This window comes from Carya illinoinensis, chromosome 1 (genome assembly GCF_018687715.1).
Source record: "Carya illinoinensis cultivar Pawnee chromosome 1, C.illinoinensisPawnee_v1, whole genome shotgun sequence".
NCBI classification, from domain to species: Eukaryota; Viridiplantae; Streptophyta; class Magnoliopsida; order Fagales; family Juglandaceae; genus Carya; species Carya illinoinensis.
Genome location: NC_056752.1, coordinates 13,434,971 through 13,460,330, shown reverse-complemented (window position 1 = coordinate 13,460,330; position 25,360 = coordinate 13,434,971). Strand labels below are relative to the sequence as shown.

At 34.7% G+C, this 25,360-nt stretch overlaps 2 protein-coding genes across 2 annotated transcripts; one reads left to right on the top strand and one right to left on the bottom strand.

The window, feature by feature from the left end:
• Positions 1–1,613: 1,613 nt before the first annotated feature.
• LOC122311255 (beclin-1-like protein) lies at positions 1,614–12,843 on the top strand. Its single transcript, XM_043125731.1, has 10 exons — positions 1,614–1,924; positions 2,698–3,038; positions 3,146–3,316; positions 3,952–4,076; positions 4,278–4,326; positions 5,204–5,362; positions 6,086–6,171; positions 6,963–7,034; positions 7,334–7,483; positions 12,371–12,843. The coding sequence occupies exons 1-10, from the start codon at positions 1,786–1,788 to the stop codon at positions 12,594–12,596; spliced, it is 1,518 nt and encodes a 505-aa protein (XP_042981665.1). The 5' UTR covers positions 1,614–1,785; the 3' UTR covers positions 12,597–12,843.
• Positions 12,844–23,251: 10,408 nt separating this feature from the next.
• Positions 23,252–24,161, bottom strand: LOC122311248 (cyclic nucleotide-gated ion channel 1-like). Its single transcript, XM_043125720.1, has 2 exons — positions 24,052–24,161; positions 23,252–23,803 (listed from the first exon to the last, which is right to left on the bottom strand). Exons 1-2 carry the CDS (start codon positions 24,123–24,125, stop codon positions 23,491–23,493), a joined length of 387 nt encoding a protein of 128 aa, XP_042981654.1. The 5' UTR covers positions 24,126–24,161; the 3' UTR covers positions 23,252–23,490.
• Positions 24,162–25,360: the final 1,199 nt, after the last annotated feature.

The following is a 25,360-nucleotide window of genomic DNA, read 5'->3' as shown; positions in this document are numbered from 1 at the left end:
TTATTTGAAAAAGTAATTGGGAACACAAATCCAACAACTGTCCACTCTCCCATTGACCAACAACACAACGAGGTGTTGCCTGAGCCAAAGGTCGTATAAGAGCAGCGCATGAAACAGCAAGGACACATGGTAGTGATAGAAGTTTTGATCAAATGGTTAGGGGTGCCTGAGGAAGAATTTGTGGAAGCTTAAGGCTTTGTATCATCACCTTGTGGACAAGGTCTTATAAGAGGAGGAGAATGTTATGAGGCTTCATGAGAGAGGATCAAGATGAAGAAAGGTGAGGGCTTGAAGGTTTAAAAGGGGTGACTGCAGAGAAGAAAGAGAATGGAAAGGGGCGTAGGCAAAGTGAAGTTAGGGTTGGGCAAGTCTTATCCCTTGTTAAACGACATAGCTTAATAATCCAAGATGACGTTGTGTAGTTGAGGGTAAAATGGTACAACTTTACTCCATTGCAAAACGGCATAGTTCTATTTATGGTTTCTAATATAGTTATTTTATGTGATATGATGTAGTTTTTGCTTTATATATGCAGACTGTAGTAGTGCAAGGGTTTATTTATAATTCGGTGACTTGAATACACTTATACATTTATGAATTCTAGTTTATTCATTATCTTCTTCATCCTGCATTCTCATTCCATTCTATAATTATAGTGTGAAATTTGGTAAGGATATGAGTGGGGTCTTTGAAATAAAGCAAGATTTTCCTAAAAAAAATTAGGAAGGGCAGAGGATTCTCTTTCCCACTGCATTGTTGAATCTCTCAACAGGGTAAAAAAGGAAGATTTGTATGGAAAAAAACAAATTTGCTTAGTGGGAGTCTCTAATAAAAAGGTCACAGGGTTACCTTTATGAAGAATCGAACTCTTCAATCTTCGGGCTTCTGCAAGAGCACGAAGGGCATGTCTGTGTCTAACCTGTAGGCCACAATGTCAATGAGAGGAAATAGAGGAAGCCATATTGATTGAAGGGGGGAAATGGAGTTGTGGTTGGTTTTGGGTGGAGATTGCATCAGCATGCGAATATATATGAAAATAAATGGGAATCGGGAAGGGAAGGGAAGGGAAGGTTATAGAAGGAAGAAGGGAAAGTGTAAAGTAGAACAAGGTAGAGTTGTTACAAAGGTATAGTTTTTTCTCTATAGTGAATGGTTACATAAATTGACAATAAATATATGTGCAAAGATGAGTTAATACTTATTAAGTGGGCGTTTGGATACACAGACCACTTCAACAGTACAAATAAGATGAGATGATTTTTGCTTGGTCTATGTATCCAAACCGGACCTAAATTAAAAAAAAAAATTAAAAAATTAAAATACATTAGCTCACTTTTATTGACATATTTGGAACATAAAAAAAAAATAAAGAAACTACTTGGCGTCCCGATGATATGTCCCGATGGGGTCTTGATGTATTTTTAGTTTTTTATTTAATGATTAAAGACATATTTTTTAATAATATTGTATTTTTTAAAAAATATTTAAGAATATAAAAAAAATATATGAAAAAAAAATTCCAAATGGCGTTGTGGAATTTGTCGGTGACTACATTCTGCAACCCGATCGCTCTGCTTTTGAACTTTTAAAAATAAATTCAAAAGAGAAACCAAAGAAAAGAATGGGCAAAAAAAAAAAACAAAGATGAACTTGAGAAAGAAATATAAAGGGGAAGGAAGAAAAGCCTCAAAAACAAGAAAGGAAACAAATTTCAAGCCCCATATTGTTTTGATTTGTTCTCTGTAGCTGAGCAGCATAATAGGAGTCAAGGAAGAAGGAGAGAGCATGGCGGATAAGAGTCGTTCCCTCCCGGTGGATCCTACTTTGCCTCGATGGGTCTGCCAGAACTGCCGCCACCCGCTCTCCATCGTTGGCGTTGATTCTTACGCAGACAAGTTCTTGAATGATTACTCTTCTCGCTCCGGTTAGCTTCTTTGAATTCATATGTTAGCTTTTGCGAACGAATTCATCTTTTTATTTAATTGGTTCATCTTTTAGCCTGGAACACGGAATTGTTCATATGTGGGATTTCTTTTTCGTATCTTTTTTTTATAATTGCTTATTTTTATGCTCTTATGCATCTCTTTTAGCGAATAGATTGTGAGGACCGTTTGAGTAAAGTCATATGTTTCGCTTTGATAATTTTAATTTATTCTGATAGTCTATGTCTTTGTTTTTGTTGCTTTTCGATTAATTATAGTACTTGGGTTTGGATACTCGGCGTTATTCTATCTTTTCGAGGCTTAGATTCAAAATTCCTGAAGAAACCAGTGTATTTAACTGCAATAGTTTGGTCCTGCATTCATTCTTATTTCTGAGCTTACTTTAGTATTTGGACTCTGGTTGTGGAGTGCCAATAACTTTCCTTTCTTTTAAGTTGAGTGATTTTAAAATAAAATGTACCTTAAATGTCCATTTACCTCTCTGTGTCAATGCGTGTATGTGCATCACCGTCTTGCTGGCATATTAGGCCTTATTATAAAGGAGAAGAGCCCTAGTTAGCAAATGTATTGCCTGCATAAATAAAATGCATTCGGATACATATCATATGAGCATGCGGGACCTAAATTTTTTCACGATTTAGAATGCAACAAAATGGTGAACAGGTAAAATTATCTACTTCTTAGAATTTGCTTAATATTAAGGTAGTATTAGGTTTGTTCTTGATCAGCATGGTTTGGCAATGAGCATGTGCAGGAATGCAAGGGTCTTCAATTCATGGGGCCAACAGTGTCTTAGGTTCGACTCGCATGGACAACTCTTTTGTTGTGCTACCAAAACAGAAACCCCAGACACAAGGGATTCCTCCTCGTCCTCGCAGTGGACTTGGGCCACCTGATATGAGTCAGCCGGGGAAGACAATGGAAGAGTCCTTCGTGGTTGTGTATAAGTCTGAGTCTGCATCTGATGGAAGTGGGACTCATTTGCCATCAACTGAAGCAGGATCCAATGGTCCTTTGCAGCCTCACAACTCTGGGTTTCACTCAACTATAACTGTGTTAAAACGTGCATTTGAGATCGCCACAACCCAGACTCAGGTATACCTAATGCAAAGGAACTCGTATGGAAAGTAAAGTCAATTTTAAATTTTGCTCTGTAATGTCACATTTGATGTTACAGTCTGGTTGTTGTTCATGTTCCACAGGTTGAGCAGCCACTATGCCTTGAGTGCATGAGGGTGTTGTCTGACAAACTTGACAAGGAGGTTGAAGATGTAAATAGGGATATTGAAGCGTATGAAGCTTGTCTTAAGCGCTTGGAGGGAGAGACGCGAGTTGTTCTTAGCGAGGCTGATTTTCTGAAGGAGAAACTAAAGGTGCTTAACTGGACACAATCCATTCCTGATTCACACTTTGTGTGTCCTGCTTTTTTTTCTTTTTAGATTTGCAGGGACTTTGTACATCTATTTAAAGAGCTCACTCACTATTTATTGGATGGTAAAAATTGTTTCCCAGCTCGTCACTTTTGGAGGAGTATTGAGTTTTGTGATGCTATTTGTAGATCTGCACTGGTAACTTAGGCATTTTGAGCACTTAAGTGGTATGGGAATGCTTATTCCATTTTGGTGGGTGGGGAATGTTGTTTTATGTCATATATATAATAAATTCATTTTAATTTATGAAGTAAATAAGTGCAAGTGATTATGCTTACAAACTTAGGAAATCCACCGTTGGCTACTTATTTTATATTAATAAATTTCCATCTTCAATGTTTTATGCCGGCTTCACATGAATGAAGGTCTTGTAATTAATGAGGCCCGGACACTAGTATGTCTGCAATTTAACTGGACAATATGATTCACTAATTGAGTGTTTTAAGAAGGGTTGTGATTTTATTAGGACAACTTTTATCATATATGCATGCTTAAGAAGATACTAGATATTGTATGATATTACAAATATTGTAATCTAAGGCCCAAATGGTAACTCATTAATTTATGGTTGGTGTTAGATTGAGGAAGAAGAGAGAAAACTTGAAGCCGCAATTGAAGAAACAGAGAGACAGAAGGCTGAAGTAAATGCAGAACTGAAGGAGCTAGAGTCGAAATCTTGCCGCTTTAAAGAATTGGAGGAGCGGTTAGTTTCTTCTTCCACACTGTTTGGTGAAATCATTTTTTCAGTACTTCCCTGATAAAATAGAAGAATGCATCTGATTTTTCTTTTCTTTTACTGCTTTTGTCAATTAGAAATGCTTTATATATGTCTCTTTCTTTAACCAAACACTTGAGCTTCTAAAATGATTACTTATTTATGCTTCATCAATTCAATGTGTAACAGGTATTGGCACGAGTTTAATAATTTTCAGTTTCAATTAATTTCACACCAGGTATGTTGCTGATCCTTCTTTGGCCAATTGTTATTCCTCCATTAGTTATTTGCAACTTTAGTTGGAATACATTTCCTAGTATATAAACGTTCTGTTATTTATCTCTTTTTCCTATCTAAAAAAAGTATATAAATGTTCTGAAATCCTCAAATTTTGGTTATTTATACTTCGTTGTTATCCAGTGAAGTTTTTCCTACATGGTTTTTTAAGCTTCTTTGACGTTGAAGTTTTATTTCTTATATATTTGTTTCTAATGTAGGTTTTAACTGTCCCTTAACTGATTAATTAATTAATTTATTTTGATAAGTAAGAAAGATACTTTTATTCATCGAATGAAATAGGCGAAGCCCATGTGCACAGGAAGTATACAAAAGAAACACCTAATTACACTGATTAATTTATTGAGAATTAAAATGCTTATTGTTGCTAATACCACTATTGCTGCTAGTGCTCTCTTTGGTTGGTAATGTTAGTGTTGATGCTCCTGGATTCTGTGTTTATATGATGATATTTTGCTTGTGGTTCTTGGACCAACTTGCGTCTCCTTGTCTCATAGGTAAAAGATGGAGGGTCATAACTTTTTCATCCCATCAGTATATGAGTTGTGTATGCAAATAAAAATATTGATGTTTTCTTTATAAGTAAAAGAATAAATATATTGATATTTTTACTTATAAAAAAAAATATTGATATTTTCTAGGACTGTTTTAGTTTATTGTGGTAACTCAAAGGTTTTGTTCTATTCTTCTAGAAATGGGCAGTATGTTTTTTCTATCTACTTTCTAACAAAGCCTGATCTTTGTCTGTCTTTTTTTTTTTTTTCTTTTTTTTGTAAAAAAATATATCTTCTGAGAACAAAATCTATGATGACCAACAGGAAGAGAGAGATGCAATTCTGGCACGAATTGAAGTTTCCCAAGCACATTTGGAGTTGTTGAAGCGAACTAATGTGCTCAATGATGCCTTCCCCATCTGTCAGGAAGGAGAATTTGGTACAATTAACAATTTTCGACTTGGAAGGCTTCCTAAAGTTCCGGTATGGAAACTACGCATGCCCACTCTCTCTCTCTTTTGGTCTTCATGTTGAGAGTTTTTTTTTTTTTTTTTCCTTGCAGTTAATTGGAATTCTTTCCTTCATCTACCTTGTTTAGTAGACTGATTGGAAACTTGACATTTTGCTAGATAAATATTTCATTCCATTTGAAATTCTGCTGTGTGTCATTACTTGGTAGTTGCCAACTTGATGTCATAGGTGTTAAAATTCAGCAGATTCATAACACTTATGATCCTTCTAAATTACTAAATTGATATCGTAGTTGCCAACTGGATATCATAGGTGTTAAAGTTCAGCAGGTTTTCTTTCCAAAATTAAAAATGTTCAGCATATTTGGTAATTGGAAAACTATTTTGTCTGCTGAAATGAAAAATGGCAAGTGGCCTGATGAAAAGGTTGTAGCGTAGTATTTAGGATGTCTGACACAGCTTGCAATTTATGAAGATACCTGTGCTTTATGGACTCATTGCACCTCTGCTGTTGCTTGCCTCATAAGTTTATACTCTTTACCTTTAAAAAAAAAATAAAAAAATAAAAAAATTTGTACTCTCTTCCTATTTAGAGACTGTGTGGCTTATAGTTTTCATTCATTCTGTTAGTCTTACTAGTGTATGGTTTGAACGAACTTCTCTTTCATACTTGTTTCAAAATAATCTGATAGTTAGGTTTTAATTATGATATTTATCATATTCTGGAATCATATAGGTTGAGTGGGATGAGATAAATGCTGCTTGGGGCCAAGCTTGCCTTCTCCTCCACACAATGTGTCAATATTTCCGGCCAAAGTTTCAGTATCCTTTATCAATACAAATTTATGTCTTTATTGTGCTGTTATGTAATTATGTTTTCAGATCTTAATTGTATATTACTGTAGCTGATGATGCTGAAAAGGATAAAGGGCTGACACTAGATTTGCCTTTTTTTTTTTTTTCGTTCCCCTTATTTTATTTTATTTTATTTTATCTTGGTTTATAAATTCTCATTTTAAGTTGCTGCATGCGCCTTAGTAAAATTGAGTCAAAATCATTGTTGGTAAAAACGCAAGGCTAAAGGCACTACGTTTAACAAAAGTGAAGTGCATGGATGGAAGGTGTGCTTTTGTGTGAGCTTTAATAAGTGTTGAAAAGCACGCTTTTGTATTTTCACTAAAAATAAAATTAAAATCAGTTTAAGACCCAAAAAATGACAAACAAATATTCTTAAGTATTTTGTTGATATTGAAGATCATTTATGTACCAGTGCATGATGTACATGCTTTGAGCCTAATATAATAGTCCAATTTGGTTGTCTAGATGGAACAATATTTGATTGTTATGTTAGCACAAAAGTCAATGCCTACCATTTTTGAATTGGATTTGATGCAGGACGTGGTTATTACTAATCAGTTTAGAAAATGCCTTGTTCCTGCCAACAGAAATCACTTAAATTCATGCTTGCATAAGCTGCAGTACAATGAGGGAATCTATTCTGTTGAGCAAACTTTAATAAATACATACATTCCACATTGTCATACATTTCTCGATTGTTTCATAATATGGTCTCTAAAATGACAAGTGACATCCTTAAGTCATCTTGTTTTTAGATATCGAATAAAAATTATTCCCATGGGCAGCTACCCTCGAATTATGGACAGCAACAACAATACTTATGAGCTGTAAGTGTTATATTTACTTGATTTGGAACTGTTGTTGAAATGATCTTATTTAACTTAGCATCAGCAACCTGCACACTGTGAATTAAGTGAGAATTTAATTGACTATTTGACATGTTCCCACCAAATTCCATGTGGCCTCATTAAATGAGATCAGCAACCAATGTCTCCACTTGAGTCTTGTGTATGAATAGCTGACATATGTGAGAAATCAGGTTTAGCCATACAATCATGTATTTGATGTTAGGAAAATACATAGGGTTCAAGTTTCTGTTTTTCATGTTGTTTCTTATTTTATCTAGGTTTGGCCCTGTGAACTTGTTTTGGAGCACTCGTTATGACAAAGCAATGACACTGTTTGCGACATGCCTCAAAGACTTTGCCGAGTTTGCACATTCGAAGGATCTAGAAAACAACATACCTCCTGACAAACACTTCAAATTGCCCTATAAGTAAGTCTTCTATTGTTTACCATTATTATTTCATTTATCTGTCTGAGTGCAAGTCACTGTGAGTGTTTCTTCATCAATGTTGCCGAAAGAGATGAGTGGCCTTCTTATATAGTTGTCTTATTTATCATGTTACTTGCTTTTGTACCATCAAGTCTAAATTTTGGGAAGGTTGCAGTTGGGAAATTGGCATGTGCATCCCAACTGAGACTGCTCAACTTTAACCTTTTTTCTTAATAAAACTGTTTGCATCTTTCATGTAGCATGAAATTCCTCTCTCCCTAGAACATCCAAGGTGGACCCAGTGGGATGATAGGTGAATAGAAGAGTGAACTGCTTCCCAAAGTTTACATATTTGGGATGCTGCATTGCTATTTTCTGTTTGCTTAATCGAATAAAAGAGTAGCTTTTTAACTGGATATGGATATGGCAGTTTGCCATGGTATAAACTAGCTGGGTATGGAAAGCTGTAGCACTCTGACAAGTTTTGAGAGGAATTACCTCTCATGCTAGATTTGAAATAAAAATGCATGATGGCATAAAAATTGCTGATGACCGCCATGCATGCTGTCCCAAACTCGACCCTCAAAAAGAAATGATGGCAGAAAAGGTTGATAAGGAATGTGAATTAGCTTAGGAAAGTCGTGGAAGAATTCTTGGGGAGCGGGTATAACAAATGTGTTGAGTAACTTGGAAAATTGCAGGTAACAGATGGAAAATCTTTATGCATGGTGATGCATGATTAAAGAAAAATCTATTTCAAGAATGGTAGTGTTTAGCTAATATCATGATATATTTAATCAATTAAAAGCTATCAAAATGAAAAGCAATAGATGTAGTTAAGTTACTAATTTTCATTTAATATTAGTAGAGCCTTTTAGTTTTTCTAACACGTGTACTTTTGTTTTTCTCCACTCAGTTTTTTATTTGGTTTTGTAAGAAGTGAGTTTAGTTATTGAATTTTAGATAGTTATAGAGCTTATATGTTTAGTTATATGATTGTTGATAGCTCTGTTATTTTGACACGCTATCATAAAGAGCTATTGATTTCTCTTTTTACTCAAGAAAACTTTGTGAGGTTTTCCATCACTAACATAGAAACAAAGGAAAGTGAGAGAAGATCAGCTAATATTTGTTTTGGGTATTACAATCTACCCCCTTTAAATTTCCTACGTCCTCATCGACCCTTCCATTGTAGGTGGCACGGTTCAAGTTCTACATTTCTGATTGAAATAGGCTCTGATACCATTTGTAACGCTCCAATGGAAGACCCAAACCACATGACCTATACTCCAAAAGAACTAGTCAATAATACAATTGGAGCCCCATTGGAACCTTATAAAGAGTAAGAACTTTTCCTTCCCAAACAATATGACCTATACCCCAATTGAAGGATAAGGATAGGTGGTGGTAGTGAATGAGATCCTATATTGCTTAGGAAGGAAAAGTTCTTGCTATTTATAAGGTTCAAAAGGGGCTCCAATTATATCATTGACTAGTCATTTTGGAGTATAAGCCATGTGGTTTGGGTCTTCCATTAGGGTGTTACAAATGGTATCAGAGCCTATCTCAATCAGAAATATGAGACTTGAGTCGTGCCACTTACAACGGATAGGCCTGATGAGGACGTTGAGAATTTAAGAAGGGTAAATTGTGATATCCCTTATGATAAAGATAAGGGTATGTGGTGTTGAGATTCCACATTGCTTGGGAATGAGGAGTTCTTGTTCTTTATAAAGTTTCAATGGGGCTCCAATTGTATCATTGACTAGTTATTTTGGAGTAGAGGCCATGTGGCTTGGGTCTTTCATTGAGGTGTTACACATCTTACATATTGCTGCAATATGAGAGTTACCCTGAAGGCATCTCCAAGAAGCTAAGACATCGATCACCATTCTCGGCATCACCCAGGTCGTTCCATAATGTTGTGGCAATCTCACATAGAAGTAATAAATGATCAACTGACTCCACTCTTTTTGCACATACAACACCACTCCATGACCAAGAATTGATGTTTCCTTTCTTGGAGTGATGCCAGAAAATCTTGTCATCAACTTCCCTCATGTGAGTGGAATACATGAGATCATAAAACTCCGATATTGTGTCGAGTTCCCATTTGTGTGCATTTCTAAAGAAAGTGACATTCCATTGAGGAGCACCATTTGATGTAACCAACAGGTCCCCAATCGAGGCTTTTTTCATTCTTGCTATGCCATAGACTTTGTGATAAGCTTCCTTGAGTGTCCTGTCACCACACCATGTCATGCCAAAATTTGATTTTGAGTCCATCACTCACCTCAAATTGGGTATTTCTACTGTATGCATCCCATCCTCTTCTTATGTGCTTCCAAAGCCCCACCCAGATGGTTCACTTACCTCATTGGAGCACCAACCTCCCCATGCTTCATTGTACGTACTTTGATTCTATTATATTTCTCCACAAGGTCCCCTTGTTCTTGATGGTATCTCCACAACTATTTGCCCAACAAAACCTTGTTAAAAACTTGTAGATTCCTGATACCCAGACCTCCTTATGAAAGGGAGCATATCGTGGTCCATTTTACCAAGTGAAACTTAAACTCATCATTCATTCCCACCACCACACACACACACACACACACACACACACACACACACACACAAAAAAAAGAAATCTTGCTGAAGTTTCTCCATGCATTGGGCTAGGAAGTGGAATACTGATAAAAAGAAATCTTGCTGAAGTTTCTCCATGCATTGGGCTAGGAAGTGGAATACTGATAAGAAATAAGTTGGCAAGTTAGATAGAGCACTTTTAATTGAAGTAACCCTACCTTCTTTGGATGGGTACCTCCTCTTCCTGCTAGCGAGTTTTTGCTTGATTTTCTCCACTATATCATTCCAAATTGATTTTGATTTGAATGGTGCAACCAAGGGGAGAGGCAAATGTGATATCTTACATCCCAAGATGGAGGCCATGCTCTCCACATTAGTAACATCTTCCACCAGAACTACTTCTGATTCGTTCAAGTTCACATTCAATCCTGAATTTCTCCAAAGCAAAGAAGGAAGAGTCCTCAAAGCTTGAATATGATCATTTTTGGCCCCACAAAATATTGAAGTGTTGGCAAATAACAGGTGAGATATACTTGCCTTCCCTGCTGAAAATCCACAGAAGAAAGCGCCCTCCACAACTCCTGAGATCATTTTGCTAAAGCCTTCCATTACAAAAACAAATAGTAGCAGGGAAAGAGGATCGTTTGTCTTAAACCCCATGAGCTTTTAAAGAATCCCATGGGAGGTGCCATTCACCAAGATAGAGGAACAAGGTGTCTAGATGCAATGAGTAATCCATGAACACCATTTTGAACCAAAGCCACATTGGCTGAGCAAGTAAACCTAAAAAGCTCCAATTGACTCAGTTATCAGCCTTTTCCTTGTCTGTTTTGCACAAAAGTCCCGGCTCTCCCGACTTGAGTCTACCATCTAAACATTCGCTTGCGATAAGTACCGAGTCAAGAATTTTCCTCCCTCTAACAAAGGCAAGTTGAGGCTTGGATATTAGCTTCTCCTTTGCCAAGCTCAATCTATTCGTCAACACCTTCGACATGATCTTGTACATTCCACTCACCAAGCTAATAGGTCGATAATCTTTTACCTCTACTGCACCGGGTATTTTGGGAATGAGAGCAATAAAAGTTGCATTGAGACATGTTTCAAACCTTCCATTTTCATGGAATTTAATGTCATTAGTGATCACTTCCCAAAAAGTTTGAGAAAAGCCACAGAGAGGTCATCCGGACCTGGAATTTGTCACCCACCATATAGTACTTTACAATACGTTCCATGATTGTTGGTTGATTTGAAGTAACCACCCCATCCACCAACAGTGTCTTGATAGTTTTGTGCCCCTATGCGAATTTGCCACCTGCAAAAGGAAGATCAAGTAAATCTTGTTCAAAGATGAAGTTTGAGAATTCTACAATTTCTGAATTGAAACTAGAGCCACTTGATCTTTCACTTGGAAACCGAGTTACGTTGAAGTCACCACCAATTCACCAAGGTAGGTTCCATATGTTGTTTACACCAGCCAACTCATCCCATAACAACTTTCTTGCATGGTCTATATTAGGATCATAAACACCTGCAAAGGCCCATTGGAATCCATCCACAACGTTCTTGAACGAACAAGCTACCATGTAGTTTCCCGCACAATCTTCCATCTCTCTACCACCCTTTGATCCCATATCACTATGATGTCTCCTGAGGCTCAATTGGATAGCAAATGAAGTTACCCTACTTGACTACATCCCACAAACTTCTAACTGTATTTAAAGCTATGTAATATTGACAATTTTTTAAAGGTTCTATTTATTGTTTAATGATTCAGCTTATGTAACGAACTTTTTTATCCTTTTTCCGCGAAATGCCGATAGTAAGCAACTTAGTTATATATTTTATTTCATATTTAATCAAATTTTCAGTTCCTGTGCATCAAGCAAATATGCAACAAGTTGAATATACATTATGGGCTCGTTTGTACACTAGTATCTCAAAATTTTGTAAATAGTAGTGAAATGGTCTGAGTTAAGATATTTTATTGTGTTTTGGGAAATGAGAGAGAGAGTTAAATAAAAAAAATTATGAAGTTAAAAAATTGTCTGAATATAATCTTTTAATATTATTTTTGTTTCGAAGTTTGAAATAGTTGTATTGATTTTTGTGTTTTGTTTTGAAGTTTGTAAAAGTTGTAATGATTATATAAGGATTAGATGAAAAAGTTGTGAAATTAAAAAGTGTTTTGTGTTTAAGAGATATTTGAAAAGGAAATTGTGAAAAGTTCAGAGAATTTCTCATTTTAGCTCATTACTCAAACAAGCCCTAAAACTCCATTTCTCTATGTTGTAATTGCAGGATTGAGAATGACAAAGTCGGAACCTATTCCATCACACAGAGCTTCAACAAGCAGGAAAACTGGACCAAAGCTCTCAAGTACACCCTCTGCGATTTGAAATGGGCTCTTTACTGGTTTATAGGGAACACAAACTTCCAGCCTCTTACCTCAGTGGCATCTTCTCATGCCGATGTTCCAGATGTAGGTTCTTTGTACATAAAGCGTGGTACTGACCCCCAAGCCTGAATTCTTTAGACCGATCAAACCCATCACACCAAATGAAGTTTACTCCACATGCTGACTTGTAAATAAAAGTTAACTTTAAATATTGTGCTGTTAAAATCATTGATTTTGTCCTATTACGCGTTCATGTAGCATTAATTGGAAAGCAGAAGTTTCTATGTTGTTATGGAATTGCTTCTTGAGTTGTAAATATCTTAAGATACTATAGATTGAGATCAAATAGGACTGCTCACGGTCCATTTAATGCCTACTTACTTCAGTATCTTGCTGCAACGTACTGATCATGATGATCCTCAACATAGCCTGGCAATGCAATATATGCCACTTTGTACCTAATCTATGCATGAGTCCTATCCAGGTTTCATGTATGAGACCAGAGACCGTGACCATTTTTCTTCCTGAATATTTTAGATAATTTCATGATATATCCAAACTTGGACGTTGGTTTTAACTTAATTCCATTTTCCAGTGGAACTAGAGTGAGTTCTACTTACACTTGAGCGAACACACCCTCTATTTGGTTCTCAAACAATTTCAAGGTATTTTCAAATATTTCATTTTTAAATATTACTTAAATGCAAAATATTTTTTAATTTCAAATCTCCAATTTTTATATTTAATCATTACAATTTTTTCAAACTTCACACAAAACAAAAAATAATACACAATTATCAAATTTTTAAATAAAAATAATATTAAAATTTTTTATTCAAATACTTTTCGAACTTTACGATATTTTGATTAATTTTTTTTTATCTCATTTATCAAAACTCAAAAAAATATTCTAACTTAAATTATTTTACTACTATTCACAAATTATTTCACCATCATTTACAAGTCTTATCAAATATTCTTAATATCCAAATGAGCACTAAAAAGCTAGACATAAACACCTAGACCGAAAAAGAAATCTACATAAGAGAGACACTATTTGCAAGTTTAATCACATCACGTATGAACAAGTTATACTATGAATTTATTTTATCACTGTGAGCCTATAGTTTTGGCATATGTATAGGTATTTAAGTGCAACAACTGATAACTGGTTCACTTTCTCTTAACCTTTAAAGAATAAACCAACTGCCAAAATCATATGTAGAGGCTTGCAATATAGTCTTCCCTCTTTTTTCTCTCTAGAGGAAGGATGAGGTGAAGTGTGGGGTTCACCAAGATTCTAACATAATTAGAGGTGGTTGTGAGGTGAAGTGGCTTACCATAAGTCCATAACTAATATTTTCGTCGTTATTGGTGATTGAATTCGGCGGGGATGACAGAGAGTTTAAGGTGGAGAAGGATGAACGAAATAGAGGAGCAGTGGGAGAGACTGAGGTTAACGGAAGATGAAGCTCTGACTATAGAGCTTGGAGACAACATATCGGAGGACCTGAATTTCAAAGGAGAACGAAGTTTGGGTGGAAATGTATGGGTGGAGAGGAGTATCAGTCAAGCATTGATTGAATCTACTATGGCCAAAATGTGGAGGATAAGAGATCTAAGTTTCAAGAGGTGAGAATGAATACATTTGTGATGATTTTTGCCAATCAAGCTGATAAGTAGCGTATTCTGGATGGAAGGCCATGGCTCTTCGATAACTAATTGTTTGTGATTTTGCAGTTTGATGGATATACATCATCACAGAGAATGAATTTCAAACGAGAAAGATTCTGGGTTTAGAAGCATGACTCACCATTGGTGTGCATGAACAGGGAATGAGGGGAGCTCATAGGAGCCACCATTAGCAGAGTAGAGGAGGTGGATATGCAGGAAGATAGGAGTGGATGTGGAAAATTTTCAAGGGTTTTAATAGATATTGATTTATCAAAACCTTTGGCGAGAGGAAGAACCATAACAATTAAAGGGAAGGCTCACTGGATACCCCTCAGGTATGAGAAGTTAACACAGTTCTGTTTTAGTTGTGGGTGTATTACACATGGTGTTACAACTTCTAAGGGGAAAGAGGAGAGAGGGGGCTCAATTTGGAGTTTGGTTGAGAGTAGGGCCAAGAGCAAAAAAGAAAGCTTTTTAGAAGCTCGGATTGGGGCCATAAAATACACGTAGAGGTGACGAGAGGAGAGGAAGGGGTGACAAAATAGTAAATGACTTGTTGGAGAAGGAGATGGATGTGCAGAGGGGAGAAGATGTAGGAGAAGCATTTGTCCAGGAGTTTGAGATGAGAAGAAAGGAGATAAAGGGAGTAAGCAATAAAGAGTAAAAAAAATAAGGGGGATAGAAACAACATAGTGAAAAAGGGTAGCATGATAACGAAGAAGATGTGGTAGAGAAAGGTGGGGAGGTACTAATTTTGAGAACCTCATAATGTGCATCTTGGGTTGGCAATATATGGATTTAATTACGTTTAGAAATATGAGTACTTCATATAGTACTTGGCCAATTGTACTTATGTTGTACAATTTATTACCATTGAAGTGTATGAATGATCCATATTTTATGATGAGTTTGCTCATTTCTGGTCTGAGATCACCATGAAATGATATAGACGTATATTTACAACTATTGATTGTTGAGTTCAAAGATTTATGGGAGAATGAGGTCAACACATTTGATGCATCAACAGATACTTCATTCAAGATGCATACTGTAGTCTTATGGAAAATAAATGATTTTCTCGCGTATGGAAACTTGTCAAGTTGGAGTACTAAGGGGAAAATGACATGTTTGACATGTAACAAATAGACACAATCTAAGTGGCTTACGTATGGGATGTATGGGATGAAACTATGCTTTATGGGTAATCATCGCTATTTACTTGTTGACCATAGATGATGTGGAAACTCTAAAATATTTGATGGGATTGTTGAATGGGTGCACCCTCCACCATATATGTATGGGCAGGATGTACTTGTACAATTGGTGCATGTCAGTAGTAATGAATTAGATAAAAAATAACGTAAGTAAAAGCAAACTAAGAATGAGTTGAATTAGATAAAGAAGAGCATATTATTTGAATTCCCGTACTAGTCAATGTTAAAATTGCGACATAGTTTCAACGTTATGCATATTGAGAAAAATATATGTGAATCCATGTTGGGAACATTGATGTTAATTGAAAGCAAGAATACATTAAACTCGAGGAAGGATTTGAAACAGTTGGGAATCAGACAAGAAATGCACTTACAACAGAATGGTTTGTCTGTCTATATTCCAATTGTTTGGTATGCACTGTCAAGGAATGAAAGGATTAACTTTTGTGAATGGTTAATAAAAATTAAATTACCAAAAGGTTTTGCCTCGAATCTAACAAGGTATGTGCAGACAAATGATTGGAAAGTTACTGGATTAATATGCCATAATTGTTATGTATTTTTACAAGGTATGTAGCCAGTTAGTATTTGTGGGTAGTTTACGAGAGATTTATGTGTGGCTTTGAATGAGCTATGTGCATTTTTTAAAGATTTATGTGCTAGAACATTGAATATAGAAGCGTTGGAACGTATGGAATGAGAAATTGCTATAATATTGTATAAGCAAGAGAGTATTTATCCATTGTCGTTCTTTGATATCATGGTTCACTTAGTCGTTTATTTGCCACATTAGGCTCGACTTGGAGGACTAGCCCAGTATAGATGGATGTATCTTATTGAAAGATTTCTTGTGAAGTTAAAATGCATAGTGGGCAACTAGAATCGCCCAAAAGGGTTAATTGTAGAAGTATATATTGACGATAAGTGGTATACATTTTATTCAAGGCACTTCCATGGAGTTGACATGAGGTTTGACCAGTCAAAAAGAAACGTTGATGTTGACCAAGCAAGACAAAAAAATGTTATTTATATATTTTCCCAATACGTATGTCCACTTGATACAGAGTATGGTTATGATTTGTCTAGAAGAGAGTTTAAAAAATCCCAGTGGTACATGCTAAACAATAGTCTTGAGATAGAGAACCACTTGAATTAAGTGTCCTTATTTAATAATTGATATTGGAATCTGCTTAAAATTCTATGCGAGTTGTAAATTATTTATTATATTTCTATTTCAATGATCATATTAACTTGCTCAAAGAACAAGAAGTAATTGATATAGATAAGGAACATGAAGAAGAGTTCTCTAAATGGTTTGAACATCGGATAATCATATATATTACACATTTTTTTAGTTAACTCTTTTTTAATTTTAATTTTTTTTTTAAATCTAGTGATTGTTTAATTATTTATACATTTATACTCTCTTCAATATGTATGTTGTACAAAAGCATGGTAGAAATCCTAACGATATCTTTGACAAACTATATGCATTGGTGTGTGGTCCATCGAGACGAGCAATTCTATATTCTGCATGTATTTTTTAGGAAAATAGTTATCATATAATAGATCGAGAATGTTATAGAAAAACTCAAAACAAAGGTGACCTAGTCGAATGAAGTCATAAGGGAGAGAACATTGATTTTTAAGGGGTTATTGTCGATATAAATGAGTTGAAATATTTGGAGGAACTTGTGGTATATCTGTTTAAGTGTAATAGTTGGGATTTAAGCAATCCTCAAAGGGGAGTATGTGATGATGAATATTTCTTGAGTATTAATACATCGAAAAAATAGTATAAAAATGATTATTTTATGTTGGCTTTCCAAGCATCTAAAGTATCCTGTTTAAATGATCTCGAGTTAGGAAATCAACAACAAGTAGTAAAAAATTTTTCTCCAAGAAATATATATGATGCCATCCATGAGGTGGATGGACAAAATGAAGAGGAAGATAATCATTCTACTTAAAAAGCATACCAAGAGAGTTAACCTGGCTCCAAATTGTTTGTGGATTTGAGTTAGTATAAGATGATTCCTTAGCATATGGGAGATACTGAGGCTGATATTATTAATGCGACAGTTGGGAAAAATGTGAATGAAAAATAATATAAAAACAACTATACTACAAGTTGTAAACAACTTATTATAAAAAAAAAAATATTATTTTATTTACTTTTGAAATGTTACAAGTACATAAATTTTGAATTAAAGTAAAAAACATTAATATTAATATGTAGTAATAATTGAGTTGTAATATAGTTGGTGGTGTATCATTATCTAATGTTGATTCATCTGAAGTATCTACAGATAAGAAGGGTGAATGGTCTACTGAAACTGATACATATGATTGATGTGTTTTGTATTCACATGGCACTTTTATGACAAATATTTTATGTGATGCATGTATTAGTATTTTATGTGATTTATTTTGAAATCATGCAACCCAAAAGGAAGGCGGTTCCCATTCCATCTCCACCTATGCCTAGCTCTCCAATTGGCTCATCACTAGAGATTAACTCTCCAGACTAAGGTAAAAATTTAGTATAATATTGTTTCAATTAAAATAAATCACGAAGCATACTAAACCCTAGCTATCATTTCTCTCACGTGTACATTGCCATATAGTTTTTTTAGAGCTAAACATGCAATCTCGTCAAGGCCAATGTACTACTAGAGGCGTGATATTACAAAAATATTGTAAAATTAATAAAATTAAAGTTAACGTTCCTAACAATTATATCGGAGGTGAAGGAGAACCAATGGTCTGCTTTGCTTCTCATGTAAGTGCTCTTATATGGATTTATGCACCTTTGGCTACAAGTTTCATGGCATAAAGTTTTTCAAGATATCAAAGAGCTTATTAAGAAGCGTTGTTTGGTATTAATTTAATTCATTTTATAGCAAATTATTTAATATTTTTGCAAAATATATAATATGCAATTAATTTGTTTGCGAGTCTTATTTATTCAAGAATGCCTTCGAACTAATTTTTGGTTGGGGGGAGGAGCACAAGATTGTCGATGAACTTATGTGTAATGCATTCTAAAAATATAAGATCAGATGTCATGAGCATTACAAAAAGTTTGAGAACAAGGACGACGCACGCCAAAATCCTTTCTAGGATGTCTGACCTTCAAATTGGGAGAAACATTTTGATATTGAAGATCCTGTATTTAAGAAAAATAAATAACTTGTTTTACATGTCATGGTTTATAATTTCTTTTGCTAATATTTACAACTTTCATGCACGAGTGAAGTTCCATAAAAAAAACAAATATATCTAACTTGAAGATTCATTATCATTCAGGTTTAAGATTTTTCTATCGCCTCTCTAAGAAGTTTGTAAATTTATTTGTTTACTCAAGTTTATTGTTTTTTGTATTCTAATCAATTTATATCTATAATGTGACGCCCCTAAATTTTCGTTTGGGATTGGACAGACATTTAAAACATCAAGACATGGAACACAAGGTTACCTACCCCTGTTCATGACATATAAGATGCAATGTTCCTAACATGTATCTAACATTATGCAATATTCGCAGCAGATAAATTTTTCTTTAGCAATACTATGCACCAAATTAAAAATATCACAAATGCTTAAAACATACTTTATATATAAAGACCCATTGAACAACTAAAACATACTTCATATATAAAGACCCATTGAACAACTAAGATCATAACATTAGTCCAAAATGCTTATGATCTAAAAAATATTGGAGATGCAACTCCATCGTACAAGTAGTAATTTACGTTAACTATTATATTAATATTGATGTCGCATCGTCGCTCAGTCAACTGTGTCTAGTTAGTCAACTCCTGATTCTCCTTCAGGTCCTGTAACAAGATCTACCATTCATTGGGAATGGTAGTTGAGACTACTAAAGTGAGATTTAATTACAAATCTCAATAAGTTAACAAAAAAATTTCCACACAGGCTAATGATGCATGGATGACAGTAAAAATATGAATGCTTAATCAAATTCATAAGTAATTAAAGCATAACTTAACATACAATATAGCATAACTGACATAACTTAAATTGAAACATGAACTGAACTTGACTTGACATGAACTTGATCTGAAACTTGATTTATCATGAACGTGTTCTGAAACTTGACTTAACATGAAAAATACATACTCTACAGTTGTTGTGGCCCCATGTATTCTACGTGTAAATACATACTCCACAGTTGTTGTGGCCCCATGCATTCTACACATGACAATGCAGTTAAATACATGCTCCACAGTTGTTGTGGTCTCATGTATTTTACATGTAAATACATACTCCACAGTTGTTGTGGCCCCATGTATTCTACACGTCACAATGCAGTTAAATACATACTCCACAGTTGTTGTGGTCCCATGTATTATACGAAAACTTATTCTTTAATTGCTTAAATACATACTCCACAGTTGTTGTGGCCCCATGTATTCTACATGTCACAATTACTGTGTCTCACGTAGTGTATACGTCACAATTGCTGTGACCCCATACATAAATAATCAAAATGAAACGTGACTGGAATATGAAAGGACTAAAACCCTGACGTAACATAACTTGACTTGAACATAACTTAAAATACATGACCAACTTGAGATAGAAACATTTCGTAACATGGCATAACATATAATAGACAACATATTTAACATGACATACTTGCAACAGTGAATATTACATGACTTGACATACATGTAATAAATGACATACTTAGCATGATGTACTTGTAATGTACAGCAATACATGACAGAATATATTATGTAACAGATAAAAACTGATGACGGAATAAATTCTGTATAACAGACAATTACGTGATAACTTGGTATGGCATGACATATATGATAACACACATACATACACTATAGTTCCTTTACTTAGCACACATATACAGTAGACTGCTAGTAAGTTAAAAGCTAACTTACCTCGATTTCCGCGTTTCTTATAAAACCTTAAGCGTAATCACGAGGAACTGTAATTAGTGATTCTAAAAGTTAGTACTAAATCACTAATAAATTAAAATATGGAAAATACTAACTTAAAGAGTAAAATTTTCATTTTACTCTCTGCATGTAGAAAAATAACCGTTTAACCCATAATTTAAGAATTTTGTATACTAATTCCAAAAGTCACCAAAATTTACATGCTTCATATAAATTTTATCCTCAACTCAAATATCAATTTAGAAACATTTAAAACTAATCACAACTATTAAAACTCCATAGGGCCGAAATTCTCATATGCTATTTCCATTGATTTTTGTTTCTAACTTGTTTTGATTAACCTTTTAATCTATAACTTATAAAGATGTGATCTTCAAATCAAACCATCACATGATTTAAAAAGATATCCTAAAACATATATAAACTTCTAATTCAAGATCACATGGTTAAAATTTAACCAAAACATAAATTTAACCAAGAACATTCACACTTTGGCTTATCTGAATATCTCTTTGCATGAAATTTCATATCTTTGAAACTCACATCAAATATCTTCAAAATAATAATATAACATGTATATAAGATGCTTAGGATCTTCCAATAAAATTATCAAAGTCATTGGAATAGGTTTAGACCACCAAAGAGTTAAACTTTCTCAAAACAGAAACTGTTTTTCCTCTTCCAGTTTCTAAGTTTCTAAATCTAAGAAAATCTTTCATCAAAACCTTTAATCATGCAAAAATCCTCAACCAATAATCATATATACATGTTAACAATACTCCATAAAACTTTCGGACCAATATCTATCCATTAGTTTGGTCAAAAACTCCAAACTATAACATATTCTCCAGTTTATCTCCCAGAATGACCTTTCTATAGTTTACATAATATTTGATTGACTAAATGATCTTCAAATAGGACAAATAAGATATCCACATAAATTAGACTAAAAAAGGAACAACTTATATGAACGAGACTTTATGATAAAATACTTACAAAAGCTTCGAAATTGGTGTATAAAAGAACTCCTAAAAGCTGTCTGAGAGAGAGTGTTTGGTATTCTTTAATGGAAAGTGTAAATGAAGATAATTTCGTGGGGGGGTGGCTGGAGATACTTATGGATAAGATATGGAAGAGATGAGGCTGGAGTGAGAGTTGAGTGTAGGTCTCTCTTACCCGGATTGAGAGTTAAGTGTAAGTCTCTCCTACTCGGAGTGATAGTTAAGTGTAGAACTCTCTTACCCAATAATATTTACAAACATCAATTCAAGATATTTTTACCCAATAATATCCACGAAAGTAGTTTAAAATATTTTTATCTAATAATATCCACAAAATTAGTTTAAGATATTTTTATCCAATAATATCCACAAAATTAGCTCAAGATATTTTTATCCAATAGGACGTTTCGTCCGAAAATATAAAAAAGAGTAATTGCGCCATAAGACCTTAAATAATCCACCGAGTCTAATGGCACAAACCATAATACATTTAGACACTTCTAACTATCTCCAATAATCAAAACACAACTATTGATACCATAATGAGTAATAACACTAACTATGTAGTTAGACTAAAACCTATATGATTAATGGATTCGTGAAAACTTATAGAGTCTTCACGAAATTTCTAAAGTAAATAGAAATTCCACAATTGAATTTTTAGCAGGCTATTACATATAAAATATCTATCATGTAGCAAGACTCAAATAACAATTATGATCTGAAAAAATGATATGTTGTATTACATACGAATTGTAATGGAGAGCGGACTCATCTTGATGCCCATGAAAATTATGTAAGTATTAGTATCTATTTTAATTAAATTTATTTATATATTTGCGGTAATATTAATTATTTTTATTATATGTTAAAAAAAATAGTTGTCTTACATGTTGAATCTGCAACTAATCAAAATTCCACAACAAGTAATGTGGAAATTTTTATATAGATTTTGGGTCCATGTTCAGGCTATTTGAGTGGTTTGGGTCGTTGCGTCAAACCTTGTAACTAGTCCTCATCGTTCAGTAATGCCAACACTTCTAGAGCATTAGATGAAGTGAGATAAGAGATCAAGGAATTGAGAACAAACTAGCATGAGTTAGTGGTTCAACAAGTTGACTTGGAGATGTGAATGAAACAAAAAGAAGAGCAAGAAGCAGAGTAAGGAGAGAAATGCAACTTTAAATGCAGATGCTTATGTAACAACTCAGACCTCCAAGTGATTAATTTAATTTATAGATCATATTTTCGATTGTAAGCTTTTATAATATGAAATTTGTTTTTTTATTTGATTGATTTGCATTTATGAGACTACTTTTATGTTTGCTTAGCATGTACTAATGTATTTTAAGATGTTATTTGTGTGTATTCTATTTTCTATTAATGGTTTGAAAAAAATATTATATAATTCAAATAGAAAAAAATCGTTTGAACAAAAAATAATCGCCAACCATTTGAATGTTATAATCAAGACATTTGAATGTAACGTGCAAACTGCGTTTGAACAACCTTTAGACAAATCAAATGCTACATAACCGTTCAAAGAATACACTAAGCATTTGAACGTATTTGAATAGTAAAATGTTCAAACGTCAAAATTGATGTTCAAACTATCAACTACATACGCTCGATTATTGAATTATAAACATTCAAACAATATATGATGTTCAAATTTAAATTTTGACATGCGAATCGAAGTTATTTAATCGAACAAATAATCTAACCTGTTCGAACCTCTATTTTGTTGAACAATTTACACCATTTGACTGACTTTTTGGGATGAATAAAACCGTTCCTAAAAAAAAATTCTGCTCGAATGCTATCGAATGGTTTTATCCAATTTTGATCCAAAAAATACTTTTTGAGACAAAAATCAAATTTTCTTCCCCAAAAACCTTCTGGGAGAGAAATTATTGGGACAAATTTGTGACGCTACTTTTCATCCCAAAAACTCATTTGGGACAAAACGAGTAAATTTTGAACAAAAAATTTCCGTTCCAAAAGATACAAACTCATGTTGTAGTTATAGACACCTGAACACATGGCTGTAAAATTTTAAGATGGAAGTTTCCTTAGTACATGTTACACACCACATCCGGCACATATACAGAAAATGCTTGCACATGAACAATGTTCGTGAAAACTAAACTTGCGTGATAATCACTTCAAACGCCATATATACTACTGATTATTGACCTTGATTAGCACTGAAATCTGGCTCAGCAGGCTTCGGTGGCATTAGCTGTAGCACTCTTTGTGGCGCTTTGGTACTGGTGCGTCCACCCTTTAGTCGTCGCAAGGCTCGAAGTAAATGGGCAGCAAACCATAATGCATAAATAGTTGCACCAAGACTTGCCGAGGTCCCAGCTTCATTTGCCAAAGAAAATTGCAGTCTATTTTCAGCATCACGCAAAGCCCTCTCATGTTTTTTCTTAGAGTAGCGGCGCCAAGCTGATTGGATAAAACAGGTTGCCCATGTTCTCCATTGTTGGGAGTAGAACCTGAGAGTGATTTTTGCATAGTCACTAATTATATCAAGGATGATTCACACAGATGAGGAAGATTATAAGAGTTCAAATAGCGATTATTGTACTCTTTTTATTAAACGCTTCAATATTTGTTCAAGTTAATATAAATCATTCTTGTGACTGACAATGCAACAAAGCAAGAAAAAACCATCATCTTTCTCTGTTTTGATAACGATAGAATAATTATCCAAAAAGTTAATAGGCATGGCTTAAAGCCTTACTTGAAAGTGTGTTGCAACTCTTTGCTGTGAAGTTTCCGAAACTGAGAAGCCACAGTCTTCAAATCCTCGGCCATTAGAGCAAAGGCTTGAACCTCTGTATTTACCTTCACTGTTCTTGTTGTGAGGTGAAGTGTGGGGTCCACCAAGATTCTAACATAATTAGAGGTGGTTGTGAGGTGAAGTGGCCTACCATAACCGATATTTTCGTCGTTATTGGTGAGTGGATTCGGTAAAGACGACAAAGAGTTTGAGGTGGAGAAGGATGAACGAAATAGAGGAGTAGTGGGAGAGACTGATGTTAAAAGAAAATGAAGCTCTGACTATAGAGCTTGGAGACGACATATCGGAGGACCTGAATTTCAAAGGAGAGCGAATTTTGGGTGGGATGGTATGGATGGAGAGGAGTATTAGTTAAGCATTGATTGAATCTACTATGGCCAAAATGTGGAGAATAAGTAAGAGAGCTAAGTTTCAAGAGGTGGGAATGAATACATTTGTGATGATATTTGCCAACCAAGCTGATAAGCAGCATATTCTAGATGGAAGGCCATGGCTCTTTGAAATCCAACTGTTTGTGATTTTGCAGTTTGATGGATATACACCATCACAGAGAATGAATTTCAAACGAGAAATATTTTGGGTTTAGAAGCATGACTCACCATTGGTGTGCATGAACAGGGAACGAGGGAGCTCATAGGAGCCACCATTAGCAGAGTAGAGGAGGTGGATACGCGAGAAGATGGGAGTGGATGAGGAAACTTTTCAAGGGTTTTAATAGATATTGATTTAACAGAACCTTTGGCGAGAGGAAGAACCATAACAATTAAAGGGAAGGCTCACTGGATACCCCTAGGTATGAGAAGTTAACACATTTCTATTTTAGTTGTGGGTGTATTACACATGGTGTTACAACTTGTAAGGGGAAAGAGGAGGGAGGGGCTCAATTTGGAGTTTGGTTGAGAGTAGGGGCAAGAGCAAAAAAGAAAGAGCTTTTTAGAAGCTCAGACTGGGGCCATAAAAAACACACAGAGGTGACAAGAGGAGAGGAAGGGGTGACAAAATAGTAAATGACTTGTTGGAGAAGGAGATAGATGTGCAGAGGGGAGAAGATGTAGGAGAAGCATTTGTTCAGGAGTTTGAGATGAGAAGAAGGAGATAAGGGGAGTAAGCAGTAAAGAGTAAAAAAATAAGGGGGATAGAAACAACATAGTGGAAAAGAGTGGAAAAGGGTAGCATGATAAAGAAGAAGAGTTGGTAGAGAAAGTTGGGGAGGAACTAACTTTGAGAACCTCATAATGTGCATCTTGGG